Source organism: Heterocephalus glaber, unplaced genomic scaffold (assembly GCF_053883595.1).
Source record: "Heterocephalus glaber isolate CG9 unplaced genomic scaffold, H.glaber_assembly_v1.0 deba00001497, whole genome shotgun sequence".
In the NCBI taxonomy this organism is placed as follows: domain Eukaryota; kingdom Metazoa; phylum Chordata; class Mammalia; order Rodentia; family Bathyergidae; genus Heterocephalus; species Heterocephalus glaber.
The window spans coordinates 58,881,448-58,896,165 of NW_028258320.1; the positions used below are offsets into that span (position 1 = coordinate 58,881,448).

Sequence of the window (14,718 nt, forward strand, 5' to 3'; positions counted from 1 at the left end):
ATTTTAAAGTGTAATTGATAGCCATTTGGAAACTGTGAAGAGGGATCACCTTGCTTTAGTCCCCGAGTGGAGAATCACACACACACTTGCATGTCGAACTGTCAGGTCTTGCTCACTTGGTGTGAAAATATTCTTTCTGTGCAAGATTTGCCTTTCCCATGCCTACAGGAGGTGCCCTTTAGGGACTCTACCAAAAGCCACCAAAAAGCACTTTCCTGTTCTTTTGTGTCATCTGAAATGATCTGCTGCCACCATTTTCACACTGATGCTTAGATTAGGGGTTGGACCTGTTTTGGTTTTGTTTAGTTCAGACTAACAAATGGCTCCTAAGCACAGAATGTGTCTCCAGCCGCCAAACAGGAATTGAGAACAGTGTATTGAGCACAGAGGACAACACTGACTGAAAAGTAAGCAAGCGAGGGTTACTCCCTGCTCTGCAGAGGTGTAAATCATTCACATGAAGCTGAAGCTGAACCTTCGGAATAACATCCACACCAAAATTGAATAACACCATTGAAGAAAAAAGCCATACCATTCTACTTCCCCAGGAAGTTGTAATCGGTTCATTAAATCCCATGTAATTCAATTCAGGACATATTTTTGGTCCACCCCCATGCTATACAATTGTTTGGACATGCAGCACATCTGGATGAGCCACTGACTCTGCATGGCCTCCACCCAAGCTCAAGCATCTCTGATGACAGCTGAGAAGACATCTTCCTTGTCTCGGACTCAGGACAGACTCACAGCCGGAAATGAGGTTGATAGAAGAGCAGCAGCCACCAACTAGCGACAAACCACTTATCTACTCACCCAGGACTTACTGTGTGCCTATGGCTAGCCAGACCTAGGGAGCAGGGTGGGGGCACAGAAACAAAAGGTGAGATACTTGATGCAAGGGACTCAGTGACTGGGAAGCACAAGATTCTGATAGAACATGCTTTGGGTGCTGGAATCTTACCTCAGGGCACCAAATCTAGTGTTTCCACAGTGCTGGGTATCACATCTCATCTCTAATGATGTCAGTGTGTGCCTCTAAAAGATAAGGAGAAATTTCAGAATGTAACTGTAACCCATTTCACATCTTTTTAAAATTTTCCTTGTTCACAAGGAGCCAAGGTTGGGAGGAAAATCGAAGCTGACCTGATCTCTGAGGGATTGCATAGAAGTTAGGCAGGCCTCTCTCTGAAAATCCCCAGCTCATACTATGCTAAAACTAGATTGCTTTGTAAAAAGGTCTTTGCCTGCAAACGTGTTTCAAGGGAGTAAAATGAACAGCAATTTTCAGTGAAAAGTTCTCAGAGCTTTGGATGTAGTAGGGATTGATGAAAATGCAGCTGGAAAGTCTACCTTCTATAGAATTGCTTTCTAGAAAATCAACACAGAATATATATCACCAAAATTCACTCCTTTTTGAACTCTGAGGAGCTATTTTGAAACCATGAAATGGATTGATCATAAAGAGATTTACCAAGATAGAATTAGAGAAAATTATTTCTCCCATATCAGCTCCTCATTTGAAGGTGATGATTTTTTTTCTGCAATGAAAAGTTTAATAAAATCTTTATTTCATTAAATTGTTAGGAGGGATAGAAATCTTTATCTAAGAAGAAGAAAAAAGAGAAGGAGCAGCTACAAAATGAGGAGTCAAGTAAGATGAAAACACTGCTGGTCAGAATCAATTTAATTATCTAGCCAGAGTCATTTAGTCAGCTATGTCCTGACATTTTCACAGGAAAAAGTGAACTAGCAGGAGGGATTCTGGAAAGCAGTTCAGGAAGGGCACGTCAATAGAGAGCATGTGCTGTTTCCTCTGCCTATCATAAGATATTGTTCATGCAAATATTAAGAAATTTGTCTACAATTAATGCAGTTAGAATACTAAATTCCATTGCTTCGGGATGTGGCAGAATTGTCCTCCTCTCTCAAACTGGTCACAAAACAGAGGTTAAATGAGGCAAACATGCTTTGTGTGGGCTCATCCCCACACCCAGTACTTTGAACTCAGGGCTTCACACTAAGCTACATCCCTAGCCTTTTTTTTTTTTTTTTTTTTTGAGACAGATTCTTGCTAAGTTGCTAAATTCCCTAGGCTGGGCTCCAAATTGAAGTCCTCCTGTCTCAGCCTCCCAAAGTTCTGGGATTATAGGTATATGCCACCATGCCAGGCTCCTCCTTGAATATCCAGTTCAGGGAAAAGAAACACAGGTGAACTTGGCCCAAATGAGTGCATTTGTGCTGTTCTGTCATCAGCAAGCTTAGTGAAGTGGGTATGTTGTGATTCATCTTAAAGATAAGGGAACCAGGGCTTAGAAAGTTCAAAAGGCCTACCTACATTTTCAAAACTACCCAAGTAGAAGCCCCAGGACCTAAGGCTGAGCTGTCTCCTAGGGTGTCTGTCCCATGACACTGGCCATGCCCATGTTTGGGCTTCATGTGAGGGCAAAGCCTTCTCAGAACAAAGCAGTATTCCTGTGAAGCTTGTGGAAGGCAGAAGACAGCCCCATTTTTAAATCAATTCTGAAAACCTCATTGAAATTATGTTGCAACAGCAGAGAATTATTTCCTGTCATTGGCTCATTTACCCAGCCTTTTATGTGTGGTAGAACATATGTGAAAACATTACGCTGAAATTCTGCCAATCCCTGTATGCCCCCTCCCATGCACACACTTTCCCATGGCTTCCTCCTCTTCCCATAGAGGCAGAGAGGCTGCAAGGTGAGGTCAAAGGTAATTTCCAGGCTTCTCTACAAGCACAATATACAAAAGGAACCACGTTTAAGCTCCACAAGGTCAGAATTTTGTGTTTTGTTCATTGCTAAATGTCTAGCACCTAAATATTGCCTGGCATGTAACAGGACACAACAAATACTTCTTGATTGAAAGGATGCATGGGTGGATAAATAGATGAATGAATTAAAGAATGGGTGGTTAGGTTGGTGGGTGGTTGAATAGAAGGATAGGTGGATAGTGATGAGTAAATGGATGACGAGTGAATCATTGGTAGATGAGCTTACAAATGGGGTGGTAAAATGGATGGATGGATGGATGGATGGATGGATGGATGGATGGATAAGTGGGTGGGTAGGTAGATGATGATGATTAAGTGAGTAGATGAATCAATGGTGAAATTACAATACACTTAGATGTATACAGAGTGAGGCTTTCTCTTCATATTTTGTGTAAGGCTCTGGACCATTGTTTTTAATACTAAATCTAGTATTTGAAGCATTGCCATTTTCATACACCCCACATCATTCTCCAGTGCATTTATAATAACATAAAAGAACAGACACAGTATAGTTGAGAGACAAAAATAAAACAGTAAACCAAAACTAAGGGAAATCCAGATGACTAGGAGGTGTGTCTATTGCTTTTCTGCACAAACTCCTCCTTGGAATGCAAGAGGATGGGAGCAATTTGGTTCCCAAGGGAGGAGTCCTTCCAGTGGGGACTTCTTCCTGTGGCCTTTGCTTGATTTAATTAAAGCAAGCAGAGGCAGGAAAAAAAATACAAAATCTAAAACAAGTTATAAGGAGTAAAATTAACACCCCATCACCCTGTGAGACCACTCTCCACTTTACAGAGAACTTCGACATCTCCTTTCTCATGTCACTGGCACAGTCCTGAGGAGAAAGAGCAGACACAGACACCTCCATCTTACAGATGAGAAAACTGAAGACCAGAGGCCCCACAGCTGGTCAGGGAGGATTCTGGATGTCAGCCTGTAGCCCATTCTTTTGTCCTTGCCAGGCACTTGGGAGCTGAGGAGCCTCTGGTTGTCAAATCTTGGCTGGGGAGAGGGGTGCAGCTGTTCACCACTCCTGTGTTTCATGTTGCCCTGGTGATAACCCCAGCGTCAGTTGTTTGGGGAAGCAAGCACAGGGTACAAGCAGAGTACAGCCCTGCTCAGATGTTCTCTGCCAAGACCACTTTCTCCATCATATGTTTTTAGGAACATCTTCTCTGTACATATCTGCAGAGTCTGCAGGAACAACCAGTGTGGTCAATGTAGGTCTGCCTGCTAGAGCAGGAGAAAAGGTTCGTGCTAGCTCAGACCTGTAGATTGTCTACAGTAAACTGATCTGTTTACACCTGCAAGATTCCAGTCCTAGGTGAGCCTCACAAGCAGCCACCTTTCCTTTCTTTTCCTTTCTTATCTTTCTGTAGTACTTGGAATTGAATCCATGGCCTTCACACTGAGCTAAGTGCCCAGCCCTTTTTTCTATTTTTTGTTTTGAGACAGGTTCTTGCTAAGTTGTCTAGACTGGTCTCAAACTTTCTATCCTCCTGCCTTGGGCTCCCAAAGTGTTAGAATTACAGACATGCACCACCACACCTAGTAGCTCTCTTTTCCTTTAACAAAGCTGAGCAGCTCATCTAATATAAAGCCACTAACCAACTGAGATCCCGTCCATATGGATGCTGTGTCCCCTGCCCTTGAATTCTTTGCTTTGCAGGACATGTTTCAGGAGGAAACAGAATGGTGGCACCGAAGTGAAATGCTGGTAATATCTAGAAGCCTCCTGGGCATCTCTCAATTGATGGGGCTCAGTTGGTGTCTTATTAAGCTTTCTAAGAAATTACATTTGTGCTTTAATTGGTTTCCAGGGAGCTGAGCAGAGGTCAAAGTTCATGTGTTAAGACTATGAATTAAAATGTGCTGCAGATGGTGCCATTCTATGTCCCAAGTATTTGCTATTAACAATTGAATTTGTCAAGGATGTTTTCATCCCTTGCTCCTGGCCTATGGCTCCCTTAACCTTCTGCAGCCTATCTGGTAGGCCCACTGGGTCTGCATCCAATACTGACAGGGTCACTTTCTAGTCCCAAAGTGGGTGTGAGGATGCACTGCCCTGTTAGCTTCACCAGGTTCCATGCTATCTTTTGAGCCAATGTGTTCAGTTCCCTGCCCTGTGCACCCTGGAGTGATAGAGGGGGTGGGTCAGGTCTATCTCTCCCCACCACACTGCAGGGAGTTACTGCTCCTGAGATGGGCTCCTGTCTCCCCAGCCTGCAGCTCATTAGGGCCTGAACAGGCTCCCACCCTCCCTTGGGTGCATGCAGGCTGGCTCACACTTGACCTCAGGTGAGCTGAAAAAATCCCAAGACTTGGCCTTACACTGAAGATCTTTAGGAAAGTGCTTTGAGGTACTGTACACTTGGAAGGGAGGTAGGGCCTCAGGATTTGCTTTTATTTTCAGCAGCCTCCAGGGATCCTGGAGGTACCCAGGCAGCTGCTTAATTCCTCTACCAATGCATATCCCTCTAGCACAGCCACCTGTGCCAGGTGCTGCATGAGGCCCCTGCCCAGGGGTGGTGCTTGACAACCCTCAAGTTCCTCTGGTTGAATAAGAAACGCACAGGCCTTCCAGCCGGAGATCTGTGTGTTTTGGCCATCTCTGGAACCATGTGATCCTGGTAAGATACCTAACTGCTGGGTGCCCCGGTTGCTTCCATAAAATTTCTATCTATAAAATTGAGAAGTATCAATGAGAGAGAACATCCACCTAGCTCCTGGGCCACAGCAGGGATTCACCAAACAAGTGAGGAAGTAAAAAGCTCTGAAATAGGGGACCCCCTTAAGTAGTACCACTTCCTGCCACACCCTGAAGATGAGGCCAGTGCCTGAGGTTGCACACACCCACACCGCCACCTGGCCCATCATGCCCATCTACCTGATTGCGTATGAATTTTGTGTGGAGGGATTAGAAGTTTTTATCACAGGCACAGCTGAGAAAAGACCTAAAGATATTTCTGATGCTGATCCTAGAATCTTTGATTTGAAACCTGACTGACCGGAGTCCATACCTCCTGTGACCTCTTGTGTCCTCTCACTCCTGGGCCTCACTTGGGAAGGTAGATGGCATGAATGTGAGTCTTGTGCCCCTCAAAAGACTAGGAAGGGATAGAATGGGCTCTGGATTGTGACGAAGGAGTGATGAACTTGAAAAAGCTCATCGTGCTAGTTGCAAGAGAACAATAAAGCGTTAATCATTAGCCTGTCTTCTCGGGAGAAGGGGCCTGGGTTTGTGGCTATATCCACTCTGAGCTTGCTGCCTGGCCTTGGCTATGGAGTGGAAAGACAGGAGAATGTGTGCTGTGCTTCTGTGAGATGAGCTTTGGGGGAAACATTTGGAAAAATCTTCCAGGAGCTAAAAACTAACAATTGCCTGGAAGGTACCACCTGTCGGAACAGTATGTTTGTATGTTTAGTTTGTGGTTATTTGGTTGGTGGTTTATGCTCCTGAGTCCATGTTCTTGTTGAGCTAGAGAAAACTTGGCCCTTCTAGAATGGACCAGGGTCTTTCTATTCCTTTAAAATATCCATATATGAATTAAATTAAGGGATGATCTTTAACCACTTGATCATTCCTTTCCCTCTTGAACCATTTTGCTCTCAAGTTTTCTTGTAGTTGTGGTTTTACAGATTAAAGATTGCTACATTTTGGCTACAATTATAACACATTCTGTATCATATTAGAAATGTTTCTAAGCATGAAAAATGTACAAGGCAGTTGCGGTCCATAATTTAAAATAGGCAAAGTAGCAACTGCAATTGAGAAAAAGAAACATCTTTTTCTTATCGGCACTGGTACCTGGCGTCTCTGTGAGGTTAACCAGACTTTCAGGTGTGGGGTTGCAGTTTGCTGATGCTCATCCTGAGTGTGTGAGGTGGTAGTGCTCAGGCCCACTTGCTAGATGTGAGAACTGAGGCTTAGTGCAGAGCTGAGAGATGAGGTATCCAGATACCACCTTCTCCTCTGTGCCACACACCCAGGCCAGGGCATCCACCAGGTCAGGTCTGCTCAACCTGTGGCTTCCAGTACTGGAAATAAATAAGATTCTATTTTTGCCTGTAGAAGAAACCAATGGGAGGCAGAGATCAGCAATCCACTTCCCAAAGTCAGTTAGTCCTTTACCCTCTATACATTTGTTAACTGGGGAGAACGTGAGCTTTGTTTTGTTTTTTTCCAATCAATTTAAAGACAGACCTAGATGGCTTCCCATGCCCAGTTGCCCACAGTCTGGCTTTTTTGTCCCATGCTGTGTCAGCTCCGAGCAATTCAAAGCAGCTGCCTGGGCTACTTCCTCCTCCTTCCTCCTTCGCTCCTAGTTCTTCCCTCAGTAAGCACCCCGACTGACGGATGCTCCCGAGCTATGAGCCAGAAGCCAGGACTTCCACATCATACATGATAGAGGCACCAACGTCATTGAAACAGTGGGAACCATGACCCACAGCCCCTCTGAATCCGCCCTGATTAGAGCTCCTCTCCCTGTCTACCTAATTTCCAACATGAAACACAGTTGTCTCCGAGTACTTCCCGGAGAGCTTTCACAAGGCAGATAACTCTTGACTTCTCCTGTCAAGGTTGATAAATTGGCTTAGTATGATTCACCCCAAGAATAGAGCCATGACATGAACAATAGGCTCCTACAAGAAAAGAATTTTTCAGGCTGCAGATTTGTCAGAGTAAAAGTAACCCCTCCTAATGTTTTACTTGGCAGTTTTGTGACAGCTAGGATATTAACCCATGACTGCGTTGTGGAGAGAAGCTCTAAGTGGCATTCCTCTTTTGTAACATGGTAGGGTTTTTTTTCCACTCAAATCATCCAGCTTTCCATTTCATCCTCTTTACTTCTAACCTTGTGTTCAGTACTGTAAACTTGCCCCAAGTGTCCCTGGTAGTTAAATATTAGATAAAAAAGTAAATGCCTAGCGAACAAGGTCATATCCAAGCAGGGGCCGCTGTCACCTTGCCATGGTGTCTGAGATAAATTCTCTGCCCCTGTTCTGAAAGCAGCCATTTTTTCTGGGTCTCAGGTATAATTATTTTAAAGCATTCTATGCCAAGGGAAAGTATCACGCATAACAGCTTCTTTTCTGAGTAATTTTCCAGTTTTATTGCTTTGCCCCAGTCTGTCATTGCTATATGTCAATTCAATTAGCTGCTGTCCTGGCACATTTAGGGTAATTTATTGGATGTATTAAAAGGTACATTGTGATGAGCTTGCCAAAAACTCTGGAAGAAACTGAGGCTTGTCTTTATAAATATAGACCATGGGCTTGACAAGATCTTTGATGTCATGAAAAAATTATATAGCCCAATTTAGTGTGCTTTTTGTAGATGCTCCAGGGAATAAAGCTACTAAATAAGAAAGGAAAAATATAAATGATAGGAAGGCAGAACTACCATACTATAGATTTTGAAGCAAGTGGAAGGAAAACATTCAGCTCATAGACACTTTCCTGCTTTAATGTGCAGTATGAAAATTCAGCTGTTTACTGTAATTCTTAAAGATATTTAAAAACTCATTCTCCCTGGTTTGAAATTGGCTTGAAGAGACAGAGGCTCACAGGATTTTTAGCCTATGCCTAAAGTTAGATAAGGTTTTGCAAATGGAGTACATGGGGCTTTGCTTAGAAGACGGAACCACAGTGTCGAACAGAACCATTTCTAAGCAAAGCACATGAGAGGGAGTCTATGATGAACCTGGGTTGCATTTTTCATTGTAACACAGGTGTAAATTGGTCCATATATTAACCTTAAAACATTTCAATTTTAAATCTAGTTGAGTTGTTCCCAAACTTTAATGGGCAACAAAATCTCCTGGGCCATGATAACCCATGAACATAGAAACCATGTGGTATAGTCTTACAATGGAATACTATTCAGCCATACAAAGAATACAATTCCAATATGTGCTACAACATAAGTGAACATTGAAAATATGATATTAAGTGAAAGAAGCCAGACACAAAGGCCACATATTGTATGATTCTACCTTTATGGAACAAACAGAACAGAAAAATCCATGAACACAGAACAGAACACAGATTAGTGCTAGCAGAGGCTGGGAGAACAGGACCATTAGTGACTGCTTAACAGGTATGGGGTTTGTTTAATAAAGAGAATGTTCTGGAATTAGAAAGTGGAAACAGTTGCACAGCACTGTGAATGTACTAAGAGCTACTGGATTACACATTTTAAATGGCTTAAAGGGTGAATTTCACATTCTAAACATTTCACATCAGTGAAGGAGTTCTGCAGGGATAAAACTCCATGTTCAAAGATGTTCTGATGTCTTCTCACCGCCCTGGCCCCTATGCAAGAAAGACACAGACTGGCTCAGGCGCTGCTTCGAAGGAGAAGCTGCCTCTCTTGGGTGTGTGTTTGAGAACAGTCTGTTTCCGATAGATTCCTCGAAGACTGTCACATCAGTCCACACCCGGGCACAAGCTTTTCTGCCACTGCACCCACCCCTTCCTTCTTCTTGCCCTTTGGTGAGGGGCTCGCATGCCTCCCTTCCCAGTGAGGTCTCCTTGTGGGGTTCCTCAGTGAGACCCACCAGTCCAGTGCGTGTCCTGTCCCCCTCACTGTCTTATTTTTCTCCTCCTCCTCCTCCTCTTCCTCCTCTTCCTCAGACCTGTCCTTTCCAACCCACTTATTCTCTCCTTTAGCATGTCTATCACAGCCCACTTTCTGGAATGCAGGTTTCATACGCACTGGGGTTTCATATGTTTTGTGCACTCCCCTGTCCTCAGAGCCTGACTAATGTAGAATAAATACTTGCAGAATCTCTGAATGATGAGTGGCAGAACTGCTCTCATTTCCTTCCTCTCCTGTCTGCCTCTAAGTGCCCAAAGAGGGTTGTGCAATATTCTATGAGAGTGAAATAGCAAGAGGCTAAGATCTATAGGTAGAAAATGCTCCTCAGTCTCATCACCACTTGTCATCAGAATGTTCTGAACCAAGCATGTTGGTGCACACCTATAATCCCAGCACTCTGGGAGGCTGAGGCAGGACAATCACAAGTTTAGCCCAGTCTGGGGCAACTTAGCCAGACCCTGGCTCAAAAAATAAAAAAGGCTGAGATGTAGCTCAGTGGTAGAGAGCCTCTGGGTTCAATCCCCAGGACCTGAGTGAGGCTCTCAATGTGTGGCAGTACTCTCAGTGGTACAGTACTTGCCTGGCAGGCACAAAGCCCTGGGTTCAAGTCCCAGCAGTGCAAAAACAAAACACATACAAAAAAGTGTTGGTTCTTGGATGATTGCAGAGGTTACATTCTGGGTGTTTTTATTGTGCCAGCCATGAATGCCGGTGCCACCCTCATGAGCCAAGGCCCTGGTTCATGTAGACCTGCTCTGCACCGAGTGATCCACTCTGACCAGGGATCTTTCAGGGTCACAGAATTCATGGGAACCTCACATGACATCTGGGGAGGTGCTGCTGCCTTGTTCAAAATTCAGCACCTCCAGAAATGGATGACTTCGAGTTGGTCTTCAGTGCAAGCTAAAAGCCTGTGCGTTGGACAGATAGCATCTCCAGTGGTTCCAACAAGAGAGAACTTTAAAAGCACTTAGGCTTCATCCCTCAAAAGAAAGCAAAAGCTAAGGGAAATAAGAGTTTATTATCAGGCAGCTCACTGTACTTCCATCTGATAGTACCGAGGATGGGACACAAAAGCATACTTCCGTCGCATATGATTTGTTCTCTCCAAACCAAAGTTTAATCCATGCTTTTAAACTGATCTCATCTATCTTGTTTCTTTCCCTTTTTGTTCATGTTCACCTCCCCACCAAAAGCACCAAAACTTGCATGCATGTGTGTGTGAGTGTGTGTGTGTGTGTGTGTGTGTGTGTGTGTGTGTGTTTGAAAGACTATGGGATGGCATAGACTTGTCTAAGCTCTGTGAGTGGAGCTGGCCTCAGCTCTCCTGTCTCCTGAGGTCTGCAGACATTCCTGGCTCCCTGTGGGACAGGGTGATTCAAACCACACTTTCTTGCAGCTGCTCTCAACTACTGTTATTCTTGCTATAAGCCCTTCTTGAGACTAACACCTTATCCTGGTGTCTTTCCTAATTAACTCAGACATTTTCCAGAAATCAGTTCCCTACCAGAATGAACTGATCATTTTTTCATCCCACCACTGAGTTGCATATCACTGAAAATGAGCCTCCGTCCCAAAGGTCAGGCCTGGAAACACACATGTTCTAGGGACAAATACAGGAAAAAGTCTGATCTAAATCTCCATGAAGCCTGTTTCCTAGCATAGAGAAGAACTGCTTTCAATTCCCTGGCTAATGTACCAATCTCTTCAACACAAAGCCTTTGAAATTGAAAATATTACAGTCTGTAATTTGTTGGAGCTGTTCAGCATCATTTTGATACCAAGAATAATCAATCTATCCAGCAAGGAAAGTTGTAAAGGTTTCAAAGTAACTTTGTTACAGCACTACAAGTAAGTCTCTATTTCCTTTATGTCCAACAGAGCAGGACTTTCATGCATTAATTTATTTGTGGATTATAATTATACTGTAGCAGTAACAACCTGAGATTAATAGACAGCATTTGGGTAGATGGAGCTATATCAGCATTTTAGCCATGGAAATCATCCTGATCTAGAAATATTGCCACACTTGGTCATTGTGTGGTGGCTAGTTTGCCATCTTTAGGGACGTTTAGCAACCTGTGTGGTTTTGGCCAACCAATTGAGATCTAAGTATAATGTCATCTTATAAATGTCTCCATGGGAAGAAAAGGCTTGAGCCTGCTATCCAGCATGCTTCCTTACCAAGTAATAAAATCGTCTGGGTTTCTGGTATGCCTGTCCCTTATAGTCCTTGCTGTCTCAGGACGTGGGAAACTGCATTTGTAAAAAGAAATGACACACTCTGTCTTTGTTGGATAACTGAATTAGCCCATTTTCTGTTTCTGTAACAAAATATTTGATGCTGAGCTATTCATAAAAGAAAGAGGTTTGCTTACCTCACAGTTCTGGAGGTTCAAAAGCATACTCAGCCCTGGTGAGGGCCTCACGGAGGATACCGTCACAATTGCAAGAGGGCAGGCAAGGGGGACAGATCCTACTGCAAGACAGGAAGCAAGAGGCATTCAAGGGCCAGGCTTGCTCTTTTTACCTCTCACTCTTGGAGGGAATTAATTAGATTTCCTTGAGAACAACACTAACCCCTTCTGAGGGTGGAAGTCCAATGACCTAACCGCCTTCCACTAGGCCACCTCATGCCACTCAACAGAAGCTCCCTGGGACGAGGCTTCCAGTGCATGAACTTCTGGGGGACACACTCAAATCATATCCATAACACTGTCTGCTGTAGGAATCAAACGCTAAATTCTCAGTAGCGTACCAGATTAGAGGTCTGCTTGCCTGCCTTGGAACACTCCAGAGCTCCAGGCTATAGGTGGCCTCCCTCCCTCCCGTGAGTCAGAACCAGGGGCTGTGTCTGACTCCCCTATCTTCTAAAACATGGGATGCCCCAATCTCAACTGGCAGAGAGAGAAAGAAGTACATCGCGAGAAGGAACATTTGCTTAAATACCACAGACCCTAAGTCACCCATATTGCTTCTGCTTACATTCCATCTCCAGGAATTCGTAACACAGCCCATCAGGTGCAAAGGCCTAGACAGCTCCTCTAGACCCCAGAAGGTGAGGATAACTTTCTGGAGATCTTGCTGGCTCTGCCATACCTCTTATAGCCCTAGAATTTAGAGGCAAGTGCAGGGCATGCATTTCCATACCACCTCCATTCTCTTACACCTGTGCCAGGGGAAGACAGTGATTAAGCCCTTCGTAGACCTAGCTGCCAGTGTCAGCAGGACCTTACCTATAGTGGGACTGTAAGTCCCTAAAGCCATGGGATTTGTAAGCAGCCATCTGAATTCTTTTATTTGCACTTACCAATAAGGCCACTTGTACATGTTGTTATTATAAGCTATAGGTCCTAAGAACTCACTTCCCCTTACAGCACTTCACCTGGAAGTATCAATGACACCAGTAATGAGACTCTATCTGAAGTAACTGATTTGAAAAATGTCAAATGATGATTTCTTTTTTGATAAAGCATTTTTCACCAGTGGTATCAGCACTGTATGGGAATGCATGTCAGGATGAATGGAACGTGCCTCCTTGTATGCTGCATATTTAAGCCTTTATTTGTTGATAGTCATAGTGAATACCTGAGCAGGTGTTGCCAGTGAGTGGCCTGGGTGGCAGCAAGAGGAGGCAGGAGAGGCCATGCAGTGCCCCAATGACTTCCTGCTGGCTCTTCCTTCTCAGGTACCCCTTCCCCATGGTCTTCAGCAGCTGCAGCAGGAAGGACCTGGAGACCAGCCTGGAGAAAGGGATGGGAATGTGCCTCTTCAACCTGCCTGAAGTCAAGAAGGCTTTTGGGGGCCCAAAGTGTGGGAACGGATACGTTGAAGAAGGAGAAGAATGTGACTGTGGGGAGCCAGAGGTAAGGGAACTATCTCCAGAACATTCTCCTCATGTTCTTGGATGGACAGAGCAATGAGAAATTTGGCAACAGGATGAATGTGCTAGAAACTCAGGATGGAAAAGTCATATATGTCCACCTTGAAGAAGCCCCACACACCAGGGTAGCTTTCTTGAATCTTAATTATCAGACAGAAGTTGTATCATTTGGTTTAAATAGATAAAGAATCTTCTCTGTTGAAGGGTGCAATACTCTCAGTGAGATGAGGACAGGAACAATAAAGCATTTAGCTTTGAGTGTGACAGAGAAGAAAGCCTTGGAATTCTAGCTTCAAAGAGCTAATGGGCTCCATTTCTTTCTCTTTGTGAGGCGTGCTACCAGAGGGGAATTTGAATAAGCAGCACTCAATTTTAGACAAGAGCTTCCTCTCAAGCTGAAATTCTGCCACAGCCTCCTATGTATGCGTGGCCTGAGGCTCCCAAGGCTTCCGGCTCTTGTGCTTGCTAGCTTCCAGAGCCAATAAGTGAGAGCAGAGAATGTTTTTATCCAGCTCTGGGCTTGTTTAACCCTGCTTTCAAGCCACTCTCAGGAAATATTCTTGTTTCTACGGTGCCCAAGATAAAGTTAATCAACCTAGAAACTGTAACAGCCACTTTTTCATCTTTGAATATTCCTCAGAAGGAAAGAAAGGACATGGTGAGCCCGCCTAGTTAAAACAAGCCCCACAAAGCTGGGAGGAGGTTGTGTTTAGAATAAATCAAAGCAAGGCATTTGTATATCAGGAAGCTGTATATGGGATCACCACTCGAACTTATGCAAGCCAAAATGGTACACAAGCTCAAGGCAAGCCTAGCTAAATTCACAGATGGGCTTAATGAAGGGTCAGGAAGAGCATGTCTGCTCTGAAAAGGAGATTCTAAGATGGAAGAAAAATTGTGCTGAGACTCCAGAGCATCCTGTACATTCCTGTGTTCACCACACAAACAACTCAGTAATGGAATCTTCATCATATCCCACTTCTCGGTCTCTGGGGCTCTGTATCCCACCAGGAAGGATCTTACTCTGATAGTTTCTGGGAGGATGTTGGAGAAGTATAAGCCCTGAGTGGGAGTGGAGAATGCAGAAGTGGTTTTATCAAATGTTTTTGTGCCCTTGTCAAACTCAGAACTTACTAACAATAATGACATGGTTAATTGTGCTCACATGAGTAGGGCCTGGTTGCTGTGTAGGAGCAAGTCCTAATTATGGTATTACAGAAACTTTTAAAGATTAGTGAAGGAAATATGAAACTATCATGGGATGGGGTGTGCAAAGAGAAAAAAAGTTCCTTGAAGGCCTTATTAATTACTTAAAGAAAAAAATGTAATTAGCTAAATTACCCTTATTTCTCAAGAGAGGCCATGTTGACTTAAAATGGTTTGTTTGAACTCCTTACAATGGTTTGTTACCGTAAATAAATCTGACAGCTCTTCATGGTCCAT

The 14,718-nt window shown here is 43.9% G+C and overlaps 1 protein-coding gene across 8 annotated transcripts in view; it reads left to right on the forward strand.

Annotated features, from left to right (window-relative positions):
* Adam12 (ADAM metallopeptidase domain 12) overlaps nucleotides 1-14,718 on the forward strand; it is a 435,473-nt gene that overhangs the window by 326,207 nt on the left and 94,548 nt on the right. For all 8 annotated transcript variants that reach the window (XM_021253283.2, XM_021253280.2, XM_021253281.2 and 5 more), the window contains one exon: nucleotides 13,081-13,258. In XM_021253283.2, the coding sequence (XP_021108942.2) occupies nucleotides 13,081-13,258 (178 nt within the window). The remainder of the gene's footprint in view (nucleotides 1-13,080; nucleotides 13,259-14,718) is intronic.